At 39.2% G+C, this 20,136-nt stretch overlaps 1 protein-coding gene across 4 annotated transcripts in view; it reads left to right on the forward strand.

The window, feature by feature from the left end:
• Positions 1-20,136, forward strand: part of LOC140481652 (protocadherin-17-like) — a 134,084-nt gene that overhangs the window by 26,586 nt on the left and 87,362 nt on the right. For 2 of the 4 annotated variants that reach the window (XM_072578183.1, XM_072578181.1), the window contains exons 2-3: positions 704-762; positions 884-1,053. In XM_072578183.1, coding sequence (XP_072434284.1) covers positions 704-762; positions 884-1,053 — 229 coding nt within the window. Of the gene's footprint in view, positions 1-703; positions 763-880; positions 1,054-20,136 lie in introns of all 4 variants that reach the window. The other 2 variants (XM_072578182.1, XM_072578180.1) reach the window with 1 other exon arrangement.

Consider the following 20,136-nt stretch of genomic DNA (forward strand, 5'->3'; position numbering starts at 1 on the left):
GGAATTTTGCATGGTTACATAGCTTCTTGCAATTCTGCTCAGCAGTTCTTTTGCACTTTAGAAATTGAGGAGATTTTTACACTTCTTTATCAAAACATTTGATTACTTTGAAAGTTCTGGGGTGAGTTTAACCTCATCTCAGCATTGTCCACTTCAGTCATATACTATTTGCTGTGTGATATACAAAGTAACTTATCCAATTATTTTCGATACCATGAAATAATTCAAAGAAACACAAGCACATTAACCAGCTCTCGATCAAGGAAAATTAAACACAGTCTGTCAGAGAAGAAAGCTGTCACTGCAATTCTGTGAATTGTGTTATGCAATATTGAATATATTTCCAAATTGTAAAGTGACAAAAATAATAATGAATTGAAAATCCCACCCAGAATCGCTTGATGATAATGGAAAGCCAGCGTTTTCCTTATTTTCAGCCACACTCAAATTCAAAATTAGCAGAATAAAGACTTATTTTATCTTCCATTGTTGCACCAAACCAGCAAAATTCTTGCCCTGTGGTAATCTGTTTGTTTAGCATACGCAATTATAGAGGTTTTTTTAAAGGAATTGTACTGGACAAATCTAAAGATAAAAATGAATATTTGAATTATTAATCATCATCCTCTTGGAAATTTTGTTTCACTCTAGGAGATTTTAATACATACCAATAATCTTAAATTTCTTCATCTATTCTTCACAGACAGACAATTTTCCCACAGAGCCCAATTACATGGGCAGCAGGCAGCAGTTTGTTCAAAGGTAAGTGCTGTTAAATGTCTTGCTCAGGAATTGCATTTGCATTCCTGTCTGCATTGCTCAGTCAGACCAAATTACTGAAAATTGATGTGGTGATGAACAATGCTGTCTTTTGTTACAGTAGTTCCACGTTCAAAGATCCAGAGAGGGTTAGTTTGAGGGACAGCGGACATGGAGACAGTGACCAAGCCGACAGCGATCAGGATACTAATAAAGGTTCCTGCTGTGACATGTCTGCCAAGGACGCACTCAAGATAAAATCTACAACAACCAAACCCCCAGTCCCTGAACAAGGTTAGTTAAAGCTGTAATGACTCAAGAGCAAAAAACTCCAGGCACACAAAACATTTTTGAAGAGAAAATTTGATGTTTCATTCCCTATTTTAAAAATGTGGCAGAGATGGATTACTTTTATTGTCGGAACTGGAGAAAGGGTCCATTGAAAATAGTAATGCTGACCAGTGATTTTCTTTATCATCCCTTCTTCAAAAAAACACTCATTTTGTTGCATTGAAATGTGTTTTAAATTTATAAAGTAAAGACACTGGCAGGTGGATTCAGCACATTTGCACTTCGATCTCAGACCTTTGTGGGTCCACAGCAAAGCTGGGGATTCAGACACAGTAATAATTCAAAGGTGCACTTTCACAGGGACAGAAATCCTGCCAGACGTGGTGCACACTATCTTTCTCCACAGGGATGTAATTTAGTAAAATCTACCCTTTCTCACATTGAATTGGGGATTTTAAATAAAAAGAGCACTTTGAAGATTTAAAATCCAGCACAGGGGTTCTCATTCCTAGCTTCAGTTCACCCACATTCCTTTCAGGAGGAGCCAGCTGCAAGAGCTGGAGGGAGGATGACACCAAAATTGGTAGATTTGCAGATAGTGATGAGGATTGTCAAAAGGATACAGCAGGATGTAGATAGATTGCAGACTTGGGCAGAGAAATGGCAGGTGAAGTTTAATCTAGACAAATGTGACTTGGCGCACTTTGGAAGATCAAATAAATGGTAGAACCCGGAGCATTGATATGTCCATCGCTCCCTGAAAGTGGAAACACTGGGGGATAAGGTAGTCCAAGAAGACATGCAGCACACTTGCCTTCATTGGCTGGGGCATTGAATATTAAAGTTGGCAAGTTATGTTATAGAGGTATAAAACTTTGGTTAAGCAACATTTGCAATATTGCATGCAATTCTGTTCGCCACAGTACCAGGAGGATCTGGATGCTTTGGACAGGGTTCAGAGAAGGTTTACCAGAATGTTGCCTAGAGGGTTTTAGTTCTAAGAAGAGGTTGGATAAGTTCAAATTATTTTTACTGGAAAGTCAGAGGCTGGGGGGGAAATGTGTTAGAGGTCTACAAATTTATGAGAGGCATTGATATGGTGAATAGGCAGTATCATTTTCCTGGGGTGGACAGGTCAACTACAAGAGGGCACAAGTTCAAGATGAGAGGGCAAACGTTTCAGGGGGAAGTGTGAGGAAAATTTTTCTCACAGATGGTGGTGGGTGCCTGAAACACACTGCCATTGGAGGTGTTGCAATAAGGCACATTAGCAACATTGAAGGCATACATTGATAGACACATGTAAAGGAGGCGAGCAGAAGGACAGAACCCCCAAGGGCAAAATGTAGCGGGTCCAAATAAAAAATAAGAATCAGCGTAGGCTTGATGGTCTGAAGAACTCATATTCTGATGAAGGGCTTTTGTCCGAAACGTCAATTTTACAGCTCCTCGGATGCTGCCTCAACTGCTGTGCTTTTCCAGCACCACCCTAATCTAAACTCCGGTTTCCAGCATCTGCAGTCATTGTTTTTATTGGGCTGAAGAACTTGTATAGTTTTGTATACTCTTGCATAATGCATTTAATATAAAGATGGGATTGAAATGAGGTAGTGTTACACCCAACCTTTGGTCACAATGTGTGCAGAAATACCTAGTATTGCAAGGCCATGTCCTGCATACCATGAGTACCTGATGTATTTTCAGTGCCGCATTAGCATTGACAATTTAAGGGGAGATGGTGATGTAGTGGTGACTTTATGGACTGGTCATTCAGAATTCCAGTTTAATATTCTGGAGAGATGGATCAAAATCCCACCATAGCAGATGATGAAATTTGAAGTAATAAAAATCTGGATTTGAATGCTAGCCAAATAATGATTATGGAAGCACTTTTGATTGTTTGAAAGGGAGCATGTGTTTCATTTACTGGTTTGGTCTACATGTGACTCCAGATCCACAGCAATGTGGTTGACTCTGAACTGCCCCCTGGGCAATTATAGATTGGCAGTAAAATGTGTGCCCATATTCCTTAAAAAGATTTTTCAACAACTAAACAATCCTGGAGATGGTCTGAAACAAGTTTGGTCCCTTTGCTACATACTGTTTAGGGGCTGCATGCTTGTTTCAAGATTCCTCTCAGAAGACTGCCTTTTCTGTTTGTATCCAACTGAATAAGTAGTCCATAACTGGCTGTCGAAGAAAGGTCAATTTTCTTTTTGTAACTTACTTTGTGGAGCACATCTGCTCTGCACAATATTGTGGGCTGTTCTCTCCCCAGGATCCTAAGTTTTTTTTTAAATCTTCCCTCAACCAACCCTCCTCACTGTCCCAGCTGAGCAACTTTGATTGTATTAAATTGGCATTGTAGAATATAATTTTACTTTCTTGCTTACGACCTGGCCTCAGGAATTGATTTAGTAGCCTTGATTTTTCAAATACAGGTTGTTCTGCTATAACGTGCGTTTCGTTAACATGAATTCACTGTAACACAATTGACAAATTGGGGTACACTGTTTCTGAACAGTAAACCTTTAAAATGTGTTTCTACTCAAGCGCAATTTTTATACAATGCAGTGTTGCGCAAGAACACAACCATCGCCTTATAGAAGAACTACCTGCAGTCAACAAAATAAAATATAATACAACACCATTTAAATAAAAAAACACGTGGGGTAGTGGGACTATTGCAGCAACAATATGAAAATGAATTTGGAAACAAGAATTGTGCCTCCTGTTAACTGTAAAAGAGAGTAGATGTCTTTTGATATTTAACGGGTCACGGTGAGTACTTTACTACCCCAATGTTTTAAAGTGGCAGAATTCTCAAAGGAGAAGGTAGGTGGAATCCTCAAGGGAAATTGAACTGCATATCCAACAATAAACAGCTTCAGTAAAAGTTTGGCAGCTATTCCACACAGAATAACTGAAGACTACAGCTATCTCCGACTTTGTGAAAGCCCTTGGGCTGTGTAACTCTGAAATTTTTTTATTATCAAAGACACTACAAGAAAAGGAATTGTGAGCTCTTCACAAACCAAAATATATTTTTCCCACATATGTTAAGTTATGCAGGATAAAGGCTGATATAAAATATTTTGATACTTGATACTGGCAGAACAAAGTACATGTGGTTTGTATTCTGGCTTATCATCTCTGGGCGTTTTCTAAATTTTTCAATATTCTGTCAGGAGTAAATCAAAGAGTGTATGTGCTTGCACAGCTTCGGAGTGCAGGCATAAAAATAATGATCAAGATGCACAGACCAGGTCTTTCCTATTATGACTTAGTTTACATTATTACTTGTGAGTTTCCTTAGCTCTAGTTCAGTGTTCAACCTTCATTTATTACAAGTATGCCATTTTCTTAAAGCTTTGTATCTTTTTAAAAACAAGCTCATTCCAACAAAGTGCTCAATAAAGGTTCCTTCAAGATGTAAGAAACAGACAAAATCACGAGAAAACACAGATTTAAAAAAATCAAGAGGATGAGACAGTATAAGTTAGAAATAAAACAAACTATCTGTTCAATTGAAATTTTAAAGAAGCGAGCTTCTTAAAGCATATTTAACAAAAACAATGCTTGTTTTAAAACTGTGGAAATGCACATCAAGAGGATGTGGAGGAGCCGGTGTTGGACTGGGGTGGTCATAGTTAAAAATCACACAACACCAGGTTATAGTCCAATAGGTTTATTTGGAAGCACAACCTTTTGGGGTGTTGCTCCTTCATCAGGTGGTTGTGGAACATGAGATCATAAGATACAGAATTTATAGCAAAAGGTTACAGTGTCATACAGTGGTATATTTAACAAAGCTGGATTGTTAAGTCTTAAGCTAGTGCTTCCAAATAAACCTGTTGGACTATAACCTGGTGTGTGATTTTTAACTTCAAGAGGAAAAACCTATTTACAATAATGAAAATTTTAATAATTCATTTTTTCTTTATCTGAAACAAATGTAAATCCAATTATAATGTGTTTTGAGTTCTTTTATGATATACGTAATCTTAAATCCTACCAGAATTCATCATCTAATTCATACGATAGTGCAAATCATACAGTCATCCAAAGTCCTTTCTGCTTTCTGGTTATCTCCGCTTTCGCGATATCGTTACACATTATTGGTAGACATGGGAAGTACACTTTGGAAAGACAATGTTGTTGGAATCTGGTGTAATGCTCTGCTTAGCACAGGGTCAGGGATGAAAGCACCTTCCCATTTCACCCAGCAACAGCCCACCGAGCTAAATCTGTCACAGATTGTCTCTACATACAGCACATAGACTGTAGCAGATCAAGAAGGCAGCTCACCCCACCTTTTCAAGGGGCAACTAGGAACTGGCAATAAATGCTGGCCCAGCTGGCGACAACCATGTCCTATGAGTGAATAAAAAAGAAAAATCAGTGTAAGATTGTAAGATCCTATTACTGTTTCACTGTCTCACAGCTGCATATTTGTTGTCAGCCTCTTCTCTCACTTGTTAAACCAGAGCTGTGGCAAAATGAAGCCCTTTATTGGGCATTGATTGCCACTTTGAGGGTAACCTGTAAGGGAAGGTGGTAGCATGGCATTCTATCTTACAGGTCTGCCTGCCTGCTTTGCTATCCATAGGGGATAATAAAGTTCAGTCCAGAGTATTTGAGCATCAGAATCTGAAAGACGCATCGTGACCTCAGTTCCATATCTGAACTACCAAACATCCTGGTTTTTCCATTAAATTTAACATGCTTATCATTATTTTAAGTTTTAATTAAGTTGAAACACAAATATATAGAAATTCTAAAACTGATGTTAATTGTTGACAATAATTAGAGACATCTCACAACTTTGCGAGCCAAGTAACAGTGAATAGGATTTACAAACATTTTTACACCTGTTTATTCCTTCAAAAATTATAGCTGTCAGACTATAAATATAATGGTCCAGAATGTGATTTCCATTATTACCAAGAAAGTGAAAACAAAGTTATTAACATATACTTCAGACATAACTGATTAACTGAATTCTTTGAAGAATCAATTGAAATATGTACTGAACAGATACATTTTTTTGGATGGATAGTGATCTGTGTACTTGTATTTAATAAGGTCAACCCACATCACAATTGCAGTCTCAACACGAGCTCACAGGCATATCCTATAAGGCTGAGCTATGATTTATCAGGATTACCATCAAAGTTCATCTCCAGAGAACCTAGAATGTCAGGAAGGACATTGCTTTTTACAATGGGGAGTTTTTGTTTATTTCAATAATTGTTGGAAACTTCAATTAAGCAAAATAAAAGATGGTGGCTGCTGCTTACTTTACCAAAGGTAACGCTTTCTTAGTCCAGTTTCTTGAATAAAAAATCATTCTCAGGAAATGCGTATAGCTGACATTTGTTGCTGATTGCTAGTTTGGACAACCAGTGAACTTGGTAAAATATTTTGAAGTAACAAAGGCACTGCAGAGCTAGAACATTGAAACGTTATAGTGGTGTAGAATTACATCAATGATATACACCACAGGTCTCCATCAACACATTTGCCAACAACAGCATTGTACACGCACTTTTTACAGCTAAAGAGGATAATTCTCCTGTATAAGGGATAAGACCTTGAATGAATGATTGCAGTTACTTCTTGATAGAATAGCTCTAAAGATACATGTTGAACATGTGCATTTGAGGAATTTTGTTGTCAAACTGTTGTCATGCCATTTTTGTTGGAATAACCTGTTGTTATGATCCAAGTTGATGTTATTACTAGACAAGCCTGATCTCAAGCAAAAACCTGCCTTGATAGATCATACTTTTATTTGTTTTGGTTTTAACTAAGTAGTCAGTTTCTGAAACATAAGTATTCAATCCTTCAACAGTAAAACAAAATAAAGGAAGGTAAAAAAGAATAATCCAAACTGCCTACTTATAATACAAATTCAGAGATTTTAAAACACAGGTAAAAGTATAATCACAAAACATACTTTTTTATGTGAAGTAAAAAACAACTTTTGTATGATACACAATTCCTGCTACGGTACCCAAAATACCCTTTATACGAACCTCACTTCAGAGCCCTTGTATCTGATAACTATATCCGTTTATGACACTTCTTACTTCAGTTTTTAGCCTGGATATGCAGGTAACTTCCTGAATCTATCATACACCTGCTTAAATGTACTCAGTTTTAAGCAACCTCTTCAGGGTTTTACACAATACCTCTGGTCTCAGGCTAATTCTTCAGTTTAACCTAGTTTATTAGATAAACTTCTATTCTGGGAGCAATGCTTTTTACAGAATTGCTCCAAACTCAAAACATAAAAGTTAAAATAAAAAGCTATGGGTGTTTCCATAACTTTAAAAAGAAGGCTGTAACAAACATTAAGATGCCATTATTTACCTCGCTGGGTCACAAAGCAGTTGAAAATAAACAAAAGTCCATTGGTGGTGCAGAAAACTCATTCACTCTATAGTCAGACCTCAAAAACTGTATTCACAAGAAATTGCACGGCTAGAAAAATATCTAGAAGTTAATTCTTAACTTCGCATGCAGAAAACTCATTGGTTAATAACTCATAAAAAAAACCCAAAACCAAACTTACAGTAAATGACATTAAAAAAAAGACACAGATTATATGACACTGTTTTAAGCCATATTAGTCTATCATCACTTTTCTGTGATCTGATTAGTCCATATACAGGTAATCAAGCCATTCTTTAGGTGAATCAAAGTGTAGGGGAGTCCAAAACAGAGAGGGTATAGGTTTAAGATGAGATGGGACCTCAGGGGCAACTTTTTCACGTAGAGGGTGGGACGTGTATGGAATGAGCTGCAGGAGGAAGTGGTGGAGGGTACTTGACAAGGTAATTTTCAGTTTGCTAGTGAGTAATAAAATTGGCATTGCAAGATGGGCGACATTTTCAGAAGTTGCATTATTTTTCTTTCCATTCATCAATCTGAAAATTACCCTTTGGCGTAAATAGAAAATTTGCTGAATATGGTCTTTCAAAATGTTATTTAAAATCTGATGCAGAAAAACACTGCACAACAGCCTATTCAACACACTGCTTTAATGAAGGATTTAAAGATGAAAAGTAAAGAATAATCAATAAAGGACTACAAGAGCTCTTCAGAGATAATTGAAGTCAGAGATTCGGGCTGCCTGCTGGGAGAAGAATAAATATGAATAAAAATTGGGCAGAATAGATTTGGTATTTTGTAACCTCAGCTGAATCACTCCATGTGTCTGATGTCATGCTCGTCTATATGAATGAAGGAAATCCCTAACAAGTACTTCACACTATCCTTAGAATAGTAACAAAAATAATCATAGAATGTCACAGAGAAAAATCAGGTTCATGACATCAAATGGGAAGGGAGACAGTGTGGAGAAAAGAGCATAAACTACCCTGCTTTTGGGAGTTTGGAGAGGGTGGGAGTGATGGAGATTGGAAAGCCATAGAAATCTAGCACTCTCATTACTCAGCCCCATTTCTCAGATGTAAAATCAATACCAAACAGGACAGTGGAGTGGGTATCCTACATGTACCCAATCTAACCCAGAGGTATATTGTCCTGCATGTTGGTGTAAGCATCAATAAAGACACTGAAACCCTTATCCAAAAAAGATGCTAGGACCTCTGCACAGGCCTAGTCTACACATGGCCTAAACCTGAAAAGAATTGATGCAGACTGAAAATAAAATGGTAATGTTTTAAAAAAATACCTCTTGTAGAGTGGGAAGGTTGCTTCCTCCAAGTCCACATTAAAACCTTGATTTTTCACAGTCTGCAAAAGTTATATACCTTAAATACTGCAAAGTACCATAATGTCATGAGTATTTATATTGTAAATAAAGTATAAGAGTGATATGTATACACCCCAGCATTATGTTTATATTACTTACATATTTTTTACATTGATTTTAGGACTGTAATGTTTTTACGTAGTTTTTTTCAGCATGTTGACATCTTGAATTTCTACTTCATCAGGGTTTACTCTTGATCAACCAGAACAACTAGCATATTCCTGACCCCACAGTTGTTTTTTTGTAAAAGGTTTGCTGTATTTGGTTTGTGCAATAGTGACCAGAAATGGATTCCAGAGGTCATCAACTTGAGAACAACTCTATTTGGTTCCTTGGGTGCTGAACAGCTTGCATGTGTGAATGATACGGTGAGAATCTTTCTGACCTCTGGAAGGGAAGGCAGTCCACCTCATTCTCTGTGTTAAAGATACTAGAAGTCTGATGAAACCCAGTTGTTTTCTCCCACTAGTGCTATTGCCTTTAATCAGTAAGTAAGAGACTTTGCAGTTAGATTTCCAATTGCCTTGTGTCTCGTATGAAGAAGTGAAAAAATATATAGAAAAAAATAAAGAACATAAAGTCTTGGCAAGCCAAAAGGATCATCTCGGTGAACCCTGTGGATTTGCGCTATTGAACTGTGGTTCTCAGATTTACCCCTCCAGCTATAACACCAGTTTATTATTGTTTGTCGTTATCTATTTGTGTGTATAGGTGTAGGAGTTTTAAAAGGAAGTCAGTGTTTAACCAATATAGCCACATTAGTTATTTACATATAAAACACAGGAATAGGAGTCAGCCATTCAGCCCCTTGAGCTGTTCCACCATTCAGTGAGATTATGGCTGATCTGCGGCCGAACTCCACATACCTGTCTTTGGCTTTTATCCCTTAATACTTATGCTGAACAAGAAATTATAGATCTCGGATTTAACATCCACAACAGATCCAGTATCCACTGTCCCTTGTGGAAGAGAGTTCCAAACATCTCCCACCCTTTGTGTGTAGAAGTGCTTTCTGACATCTCTCCTGAATGGTATAGCCCTAATTCTCAGGCTCATTCTAGACTCCCCAACCAATGGGAGTGGTTCATCTTTATCTACCCTGTCTTTTCTTGTTAATATTTTAGAGACATTATCAGATTATCCCTTAACCTTCAAGAGTCAACAGGTCTAATTTGTATAATCTTTCCCATAAATTAGCCCTGACATCTAGGGTTAAGTTCTTGTAAACCTACATTGTGTTCCCTGCAAAGCCAAAAAATCCATCCTAAGATAAGGTGCTCAAACCTGTTCACAGTACTTCAAATAGGATCGAACCAGGCTTCTGTGCAGCTGCAGCTTAACTACTGCATTCTTGTACTCCAGTCCTCCATTAGCTTTTTTGATTACTATCTGCACCTTTTGTGACATTTTAAAGATTTATGCAGCTGAACCCCCAAGTCTCTTTGAACATCCATTGTATTTAACTTCATGCATTCTAGAAAGTACCCTGATCCGTCCTTTTTCAGTGCAAACTGGAGGACCTCACACTTGCTGACATTGAATCCCATCTGCCACAATTTTGTCCATTCACTGAGTATCAATATCCCTTTGTAAATTTATGTGGTCATCTACAGAGTACAATGCCACCCAACTTTGTGTCAGCAGCAAATTTGGATATGTGACTTTCTATGCCATTATTCAAGTTGGTAAAAAATAAAGTGAATAATTGAAGACCCTAACACTTGTGAGACAGCACTAATCAATTTGAGTATCTACCCATTATCCCTACTTTCTGTCACCTGTAACTCAACCAGTTTCCCAGCCATGACTTTAATTTGCCCTCAATCCTATGGGCATCTACCTTAGTTAACAGTCTCTTTATCAAATGCCTTCTGGAAGTCCATATAAATAACATTCATAGATATTATTTTATCCATTACCTTAGTCAACTCTTCAAAAATTCAATGAGGTTTGTCAGACATGACCTACTTATCATAACTTCATGCTGACCTCTCCCTGATTAAGTGAAAATTTCAAGGTGTTCAGTTATCCTATCCTTAAGTACAGACTCCAATAATTCTCCACCATAGATGTCAGGCTCACTGGCCTGTAATTCTCTGGGTTTCCTCTTGTGCCCTTCTTAAAATGGAGAGTGGCATGTGCAATTTTACAGTCCAGAGGGATGGCTCACGCATTTAGGGAACTCTGAAAGATTTGTTCATTTACCTCCTTTAACATTCTGGGATGGAAACTGTTAGGTCTCAGGGATGTTTTACCCTGTATTTCCATTAATTTCTCCATTGCCGATGTTTTATTTTGGTTAATGTTATTCACTCCCTGCCCCTGGTCTGCTCTTCATTTCATCTGAACTTACAGCAAGCTATCCTTCTTTTCTACTGTAAATCTCGAGGCAAAATAATATTGTCACCATATCTGCCATTTCCCCTTTGTCACTGACAATATCCTCACTCAGTCTTCAGTGAGCCAACATTACTTCTGACCTCTCGTTTTCCCTTTAGCTAGAAAATTTCTTTCCATTGATTTTGATGTCCCCTGTAAGTTTCCTTTCATAATCTCTTGTAGTAGTTTTTGGAAGCTACTTTGGGGCCCACTGTTGCTCATTCAGCAGGATCTGTGCTGTTATTTGAATTTTTGTGAGCTCTTTCTTTTGGTTTTCTGCTGCCCCTTATCTCTTTAGTTGACCATGGATTTTTTTTGTGAAGAGAACTTTTTCCCCTCAGGGTAGTAAACTGGTTTTATATTGTTTCTTTAAGCACAGACTGAGGGGTGACCTTATAGAGGTTTACAAAATTATGAGGGGCATGGATAGGATAAATAGACAAAGTATTTTCCCTGGGGTCGGGGAGTCCAGAACTAGAGGGCATTGGTTTAGGGTAAGAGGGGAAAGATATAAAAGAGACTTAAGGGGCAACTTTTTCACGCAGAGGGTGGTACGTGTATGGAATGAGCTGCCAGAAGATGTGGTGGAGGCTGGTACAATTGCGACATTTAAGAAGCATTTGGATGGATATATCAATAGGAAGGGTTTGGAGAGATATGGGCCGGGTGCTGGCAGGTAGGACTAGGTTGGGTTGGGATATCTGATCGGCATGGACGGGTTGGACCGAAGGGTCTGTTTTCATGCTGTACATCTCTATGACTTTATGACTGTCCACTCTTGTTCTGTTGTTTCACTCACGAGCAGACTTTGTTTAAAGCCGGCCTTTCCCAAATCTAAATATTTGCTGTACCTGAAGTAGGATTCTTGGTTGTTTCTCTACACTCTGTTCTGTTACTTGACTTTCAAACTATATTGGCATCCCCTGAGCACGTCACCTAAATATCATTTCACCTGACGCAGGAGCTGCACTCCGAAAGCTTGTGATCTTAAATAAACCTGTTGGGCTATAACCTTATGTAGTGTGACTTCTCACGTTATCCACCCCAGTCCAACACTGGCATCTCCCAAGTCATTAAAAAAAAGAACTACAAAAGTAACAATCCTTGAATTATTATCTAAGCCTCTAAAAAATTAGATAGAATTAATCAGATTGGAGAAATCACATTAATATGAAAGAGTTGAAAGCAATGGTTTTTGATTCACGTGACACTGTGAGTCAGGGAACTATAACATGGCAATAGTCACCACCTGAACCACACGATGATCAGGACTCTTTTAAATTATGTTACAAGGGCTTTAAACTGAATATTTGGTGGGAGGGTTATGTGACAGGCAAATTTAAAATTTAAAGAGAAAAGACAAGGTAGTAGGGCAGGGTAACAATGGGGATAATGATAACCAGTGTAACAAGAAGAGACAAAGCATTCAAATGTAAGAATGCACCAGCAAATAAGATCAGAGAAGAGAACACTGATAAAAAGGCAGAATTAAAGTCTCTATCAGTTTAGATAAGCATTGATAACAAGATTAATTAAGTAAGTTTGCAGATGACACCAACATTGGAGGTGTAGTGGACAGCGAAGAGAGTTTCCTCAGATTACAGGATCTGGACCAGATGGGCCAATGAGCCGAGAAGTGGCAGATGGAGTTTAATTCAGATAAATGTGAGGTGCTGCATTTTGGGAAAGCAAATCTTAGCAGGACTTAGACACTTAATGGTAAGGTCCTAGGGAGTGTTGCTGAACAAAGAGACCTTGGAGTACAGGTTCATAGCTCCTTGAATGTGGAGTCGCAGGTAGATAGGATGGTGAAGAAGGTGTTTGGTATGCTTTCCTTTATTGGTCAGAGTATTGGTACAGGAGTTGGGAGGTCATGTTGTGGCTGTACAGAATATTGGTTAGGCCACTGTTGGAATATTGCGTGCAATTCTGATCCCCTTCCTATCGGAAAGATGTTGTGAAACTTGAAAGGTTCAGAAAAGATTTACAAAGATGTTGCCAGAGTTGGGGGATTTAAGCTATAAGGACAGGCTGAACAGGCTGGGGCTGTTTTCCCTGGACCGTCGGAGGCTGAGGGGTGACCTTATAGAGGTTTACAAAATTATGAGGGGCATGGATAGGGTAAATAGACAAAGTCTTTTCCCTGGGGTGGGGGAGTCCAGAAGTAGAGGGCATAGGTTTAGGGTGAGAGGGGAAAGATATGAAAGAGACCTAAGGGGCAACCTTTTCACGCAGAGGGTGATGCGTGTATGGAATGAGCTGCCAGAGGAAGTGGTGGAGGCTGGTACAATTGCAACATTTAAGAGACATTTGGATGGGTATATGAATAGGAAGGGTTTGGAGGGATATGGGCTGGGTGCTGGCAGGTGGGACTAGATTGGGTTGGGATATCTGGTCGGCATGGACGGGTTGGACCGAAGGGTCTGTTTCCATGCTGTACATCTCTATGACTCTAATTCATTGTATAAATAGAAATAACTGAGCTCAATATGACATGCAACAAAGTAATCATAGCTGTGGTCTGAAATATTCAAGGGTTCTTGACAATTTGGAAGAAAATGGGGTGGGGTGGCTCTGCAAATAAAGAATAACATCAGTAAAGTAGTGAAAAATTGTCTTGGTTCAGGGAATCAGTTGTATGAAGATATGAAGTAGCTAAAGATATAAATCATAAACTTGAGTTTAAGGATTCCCTGATTGTAGGTACCTACCCTGTAGGACAGAATCTAAATCATGAAATAATGGTGACTCATTGGAAAGATATTGCAATAATTGGGGGTGATTTTAATCTTAATGTAAAGTTAACACATCAGATTTGCATGGAACATGATAAGGTATATTCAGGGTAGTCTTTTAAAGCAATAGATTCTGAAATCAACCATAGAATATTTGTTTTAGACCCGGTGATATATAGTGAGACAGAAATAATTAATGTTATAATAATAAGGATGATCATAACATGCTAAAATTTCACTCAGTTTGAGGATGAAAGACATGAATCTGAAAATAATGTTTTAAACTTAAATAAAGACAATTGCAAGAAAAGTATGCTCACATGGAATGTGAAAATAGGTTAAAAGGTAAGCTGACAGAAATCCAGTGGTAGACATTTAAGGAGATATTTCAACAAAGGTATATTCCATTGAGGAAAATAAACTCCTTGAGAAGGATATACCATTTATAGCTAACGAAGGAGGTTAAGCACGATATGAAATTGAAAGGAAAGAACCACAGAAATAGGAGAAAAATACAAGACTAGAGGTAGGGAGAAACTTAAAATAATCGAGAGAAAATGTACAGAGAAAACTAATTGCCGAATGGCTGCAAAGTACCCGAGACTTGAAAACCTGCATTCTTGGGTCTTAAAGGAAATGGTTGCACAGTAATAGTGCATTAGTTATAATTTTCCAAAATCCCTTGGTTCTGTAAATGTTCCAGATTGTAAAACTGCAAATGTAATACTGCTATTCAAGAAAGGAGTCCGAGAGAAAACTATCCAACATCTGTCAAAGAAAAAATGCTCAAATCTATTATTAGGGAAGTAGTAGTGAGACATTTGGAAAATCGTCACAAAAACTAGCAGTCATAGCTTTGTGAAAAGAAAATCATGTTTGATAAATTTTTCATAATTATACAATAGACTTCGCTGCTTCTTCGGCAAGATTTCAGTTACCTTTTCCAATATGTCCTCCTTTAATTTAATGTTCACCTTTACGCTTCTGTGAAGTCCCTTGGACTTTATTTCTGCATCAAAGACAATAAATTAATTGTTAATTTCTTGAGGTCACTGTGTGCTGTGAGGGACAATTTAGTGAAAATCTGATTGAAATTGCTTTCAGATGAGCATTTTTAGAGTTAGAGTGAATGATGGCTTTTTGAGTATGAAATAACAGAGAGACATTGATGACACTAATCCTTGCGGAACGTAATAAATCATTAACCTTCTCCCTGAACTGCTGTGCTTTGCATCTTACCCAGAACACCAGCACTGACCTGGGACACTATCTGTGTCCAAGCTAATTGTATCTGGTGATGCATCTGCCTGTGAGGGTTTGCAGGCTATGGCACTGCCTCCTCTCCACTGCTCTGGCTAGCAGCACCTCCAGGAGTTAACTTACCTTTTGGGGCATATTTTCAGTGATAATGATTGAACACCAGTGTACCCAAAGTCGTGTGCAACTGGACTTTAAGTGTTGTGCCAGTGACATAAGCACCCAAAGGTCCTGATAATGTCAGGTACTTGCAACTGTCCTCCCACGCAACACCATGAGAAGTGCGCCAAGGAGCCTTGTTGCATAATTAATGAGATTTAGAGTGGAAGGTTGAATGTGAAAACTTATTCTGACTCTTGGCAGAACCAGGTACCGTGAATCTCACTCTTAAACATTTTAATTTTAAATGGGAAAATTCTGCCTGATGTTTTGGTATCATAAACAATATTAGATTAGATTAGATTACTTACAGTGTGGAAACAGGCCCTTCGGCCCAACAAGTCCACACCGACTCACCCATACCCATTCCCCTACATTTACCCCTACCTCTAACACTACGGGCAATTTAGCGTGGCAAATTCACCTAACCTGCACATTTTTGGACTATGGGAGGAAACCGGAGCACTCGGAGGAAACCCACGCAGACACGGGGAGAATGTGCAAACTCCACACAGTCAGTCGCCTGTGGCGGGAATTGAACCCGGGTCTCTGGCGCTGTGAGGCATATTGTATTTATGCAGTGCCCTTAAGATAGTAAAATTGCCCAAGGACCATGTCGAAGTATAATAAGACAAAACTGAACCAGTGTGAACTTAACAAAAACAAAAACTCAGCCGGTTTGGCAGCATCTGTGGAGAGAAAGCAGAGTCAACTTTGCAGGCCCAGTAATCCTTCTTCATAGCATAGAATAATAGAACACCTAAAATGTGGAAGGAGGCCATTCGGCCATCAAGTCTGCATGATAATCTGAACAGCTTCCTCACCCAGCCCCAACCCCCACCATATATCTCTAAGCCTGCATTTACTAGGGCTAATCCACCTAGCCTGCACATCCCTGAACAGTAAAACAATTTAGCATGGCCAATCCACCTAACCTGCACATCTTTGAACTATGAGAGGAGGCCAGATCATCCAGCAAAAACCCACACAGATACGGAGGAGAACGTGCAAATGCATTCAGTCACCCAAAGCTGGAATTGAATCCAGGTTTCTGGCACCGTGAAACAGCGTTGCTAACCACTAAGCCACTGTGCCACCCAGTTCTGGGACAGTTGATCAAAAGCTTCATTTAAGAGACATGCTTTGATGAGGCTTTTCATTTCTCTAAAGAGACAACTAAAGACCATTTCTACATGGGCATTCTTCTCAGGGACATCTTTCTATGATAGTCACCTATAATTTCAGTTAAACAATCAGGAGAAATGTCATTACCTAGAGAGTTGGAAACATGTGGAACATGCCCCTTCGTGCTCCAGTTAACTCAACTTGCATTTTGTTTCTACAGGTAAGCTAGGTAAATGCACCAATCTTCTCAAAACTCGCTAAAATGCACCAAGACGAAAGGAAGAGAAGAATTTTCAGGAGGGTGAGACTTAGTAGGGTGAGAGGAGACTGGTTTTCTGCATACACTATGCAGACTAATAGGACCATATGAATAGTTTCCATGCTATATTTTATGTTTTAAACGGCAGAGTGAAGAGGCAGAAAGATTCAAGGCCAAGTGGTCTCAAAGCAAAACGATTTAGTGTGGAGCAAAGGAAAAGAGAGATGCACAAGAGACCAGAGATAAATTAATTCAGAATTTTCAGTCACGAGATGGTGGAGGAGGTTATACAGAATTTATAGCAGGATGAAACAGGGCATTCAGGCCAACTGGTCTCAGTTGCTGTTTGTACTTCACAAAAATCTCCTCCCACCAAACTTGACCTCATTGCAGCAGAATAATCATGGGTCACCTGGTGGTTTAGTGGTTAGCACTGTTACCTCACAGTGCCATGGACCCGGGTTCGATTCCAGTCTCAGGTGACTGTCTGTGAGGAGTTTGCACGTTCTCCCTGTGTCTGCTTGGGTTTCCTCCTCCACTCCAAAGGTGTACAGATTAGGTGCATTGGCAGTGCTAAGTTGCCCATAGTGTTCAGGGATGTGTAGGTTGGGTGCATTAGTCAGGGGTAAATGTAAAGTAATAGGGTAGGGGGATGGGTCTGGGTGGATTTGTGGGCCTGGAGGGCCTGTTTCCACACTGTAGGGATTCCAATCTTCTGATCCTTAGTTACCACAGTAGAGAGGGACTCAAAGCCACTGTGAGTGAACATGAAATAGAACACGGTGATGATCACGCCAGAAGGAAGGCTAGCAAAAATAGTATGTTTTAGAATGTAGCATGACCATAGCAAGACTGGAAGAGACTGTGGAAGAGACTTTTACAGTAGTGTGGCTTTGTATTACGTATGTTTTCAGTGGTCAGAACAGAGGGCTGTAAGTATTCAGCAACAATGTTGGCAGAGGAATAATCTATCCAAAATCATACATGTATATCTTTCCAGTTCACTTTTGTTGGCATACCTTTTTGTTCAAAAATGGAGGGCATGAAGTGTGTGGATTTTCTCCTGAATTTATACAGTACCTGTAGTACTGTATATTGTTATTTAATGCCTAGTATTATGGAGATGCTGGTTTTCCCTTTCAAAATGCTTTCAGTATCATTATTCTCAAAACAGCTATTAACAGCACTACTGATGTGTGTTGCCACCAGTATGCACTGTGCCATGATTGAGAAACACAGTATTTTTGTTGTTCAAATTTCTCTTGCCTAGAAAGATGAAAGGATATTACATGCTGTTAAATGGCTGCATTGTTCACTCATTTATGTAATTAAAGAAGTGTGGGCTTTTCAAATTTTAAAATTAACTAATAAAATAAGATGTTGTTTATTATCAGGTGTTTGACTTCCCTTTTCTGTTTAATCAAATAAAGTAGTGCCACCTGCCTTGTGATAGCCTATGCCTCCTCAGGTTTCGTATGTATCAGCTACATCAGTTCGGTATGAAAAGGTTTCATGATATAGTTGTAGTGAGGACAGTATTGGATTTTCTTTTCTTTGCACACAGTTAAATTTAGTAGCTTTATTGCAATTTGCAACTGGATTAGAGCCAGTCTCTCAATTTCCATGCATACTTGAGTACTGATATAACAGTTACAAAATGTACCCTCTTCGGTATTTTTTTTGCATGTAGACACTTCTATAATAGTGTAACAACTAACATAAATGCATTTTCTCTTCTGAGAAAATCAAAAATAAAAGCAAATCTGTGCTGTCGACAATATTTATGATTATGGGAAAAACATAGGAGGTACAGTTAGTAAGTTTGCAGATGTCACCAAAATTAGAGTTGTTGACAGTGAAGAAGGTTATCTCAGAGTACAACTGGATCTTGATTAGATGGGCCAATGGGCTGAAGAGTGGCAGATGGAGCATCGGAGGGTGAGGAGCGACCTTATAGAGGTTTATAAAATCATGAGGGGCAGGGATATGGTGAATAGACACGGTCTTTTCCCAAGGTGAGGGAATCCAAAACTAGAGGGCATTGATTTAAGGTGAGACGGGAGAGATTTAAAAGGGATATAAGGGGCAACGTTTTCACAAAGAAGGTGGTGCATGTATGGAATGAGCTGCCAGAGGAAGTGGCAGAGGCTGGTACAATTACAACATTTAAAAGGCACCTGGATGGGTACATGAATAGGAAGGGTTTAGCGGAATGTGGGCCAAATGCTGGCAAATGGGACTAGATTTATTGAGGATATCTGGTCCCACCACTTCTGTACTGTATTTTCTATGACTCTACATAAAGACTGCTTTATGGAACAATGGTCTCTGACAGAGAAATGTGGGCTGAATTTTCCCATATTTTGGTGAGGATTTTTTTGAGTCTTCTCTTCAGCACCCTGACATGGAATCATGAAGGAGAGCCATAAGTTTTGCTACTGTTGGGACTTCTGTGGCGTTCACGCTGCTGTCACATCATTTGAGGTGCTGCAAAGTAGAAATTATCCCTCACTCTGTCATCCTGTACCAGCATCCTGAAGGAAATGACCCAGAAAGGAAAGTAAACTCCACAATTTGCCTGAGGAGAGACGAGGTCCTCGTGGATGGGTAGTGTTAAAGAGGACCGTGCTTTTTCCTGCTGACCAGGAAAGGAGGCTATGCCACCAGGCTAACCAGCTGGGAACAAGATACTGACTTGTGTAATTGCAGTGTTCCAACTGAAGGGCACAGGAGTGCAAGAAAAAGGTTCATGATCTTCTGCACTCTGCAAGAGTGAGAGGATAATGAGAGGAGATCTAACTGAGGTATTAGATGGTGAAGAGTACTGACAGATCGGATGTGGAGAGGATGTTTCCTCATGTGGGGCAACCTAAATGAGAGATCAGAGTTTCAGGAAAAGAGGTAGCAGATTTAAAACATGAGAAAGTGCTTCCCTCAAAGAGTCAGTAATCTGCAATTCACTACTCCAGAATGCAATGGGAAACAGGACACTAAGTATATTTGAGGAAGGGATGAGCTGATTTTTAATTAGTAATGGGCTGAAGGGTTATGGAGAGTGGAGAGGAAAGTATAGTTGAGGCCGAGATGAGATCAATGATGTTTGTACTGAATGGTGAAGCAGACTTGGGGGACTAAATTGCCTATTCCCGGTTCTTGTGTTCTTAGGTGTGACATTGTTATAGCACTGTGCCATCCACTAATATGTCCACGCCTTTGACTTATGTGCTGTGACCTGTCCTTGTGCACTGAAAAGCAATGCAAGCCACAAAGGTTACCAGCCTCCATGTAAGCACAAAGTGAATTAGCACATAGAGCTAATGTTTGATGCTTCACAGCCTGCAAAGTGACCTGGCAGAACTATGCAAGTCATCAGTGTCCCTGAGTTCCAA

Source organism: Chiloscyllium punctatum, chromosome 9 (genome assembly GCF_047496795.1).
Source record: "Chiloscyllium punctatum isolate Juve2018m chromosome 9, sChiPun1.3, whole genome shotgun sequence".
Taxonomy (NCBI): domain Eukaryota; kingdom Metazoa; phylum Chordata; class Chondrichthyes; order Orectolobiformes; family Hemiscylliidae; genus Chiloscyllium; species Chiloscyllium punctatum.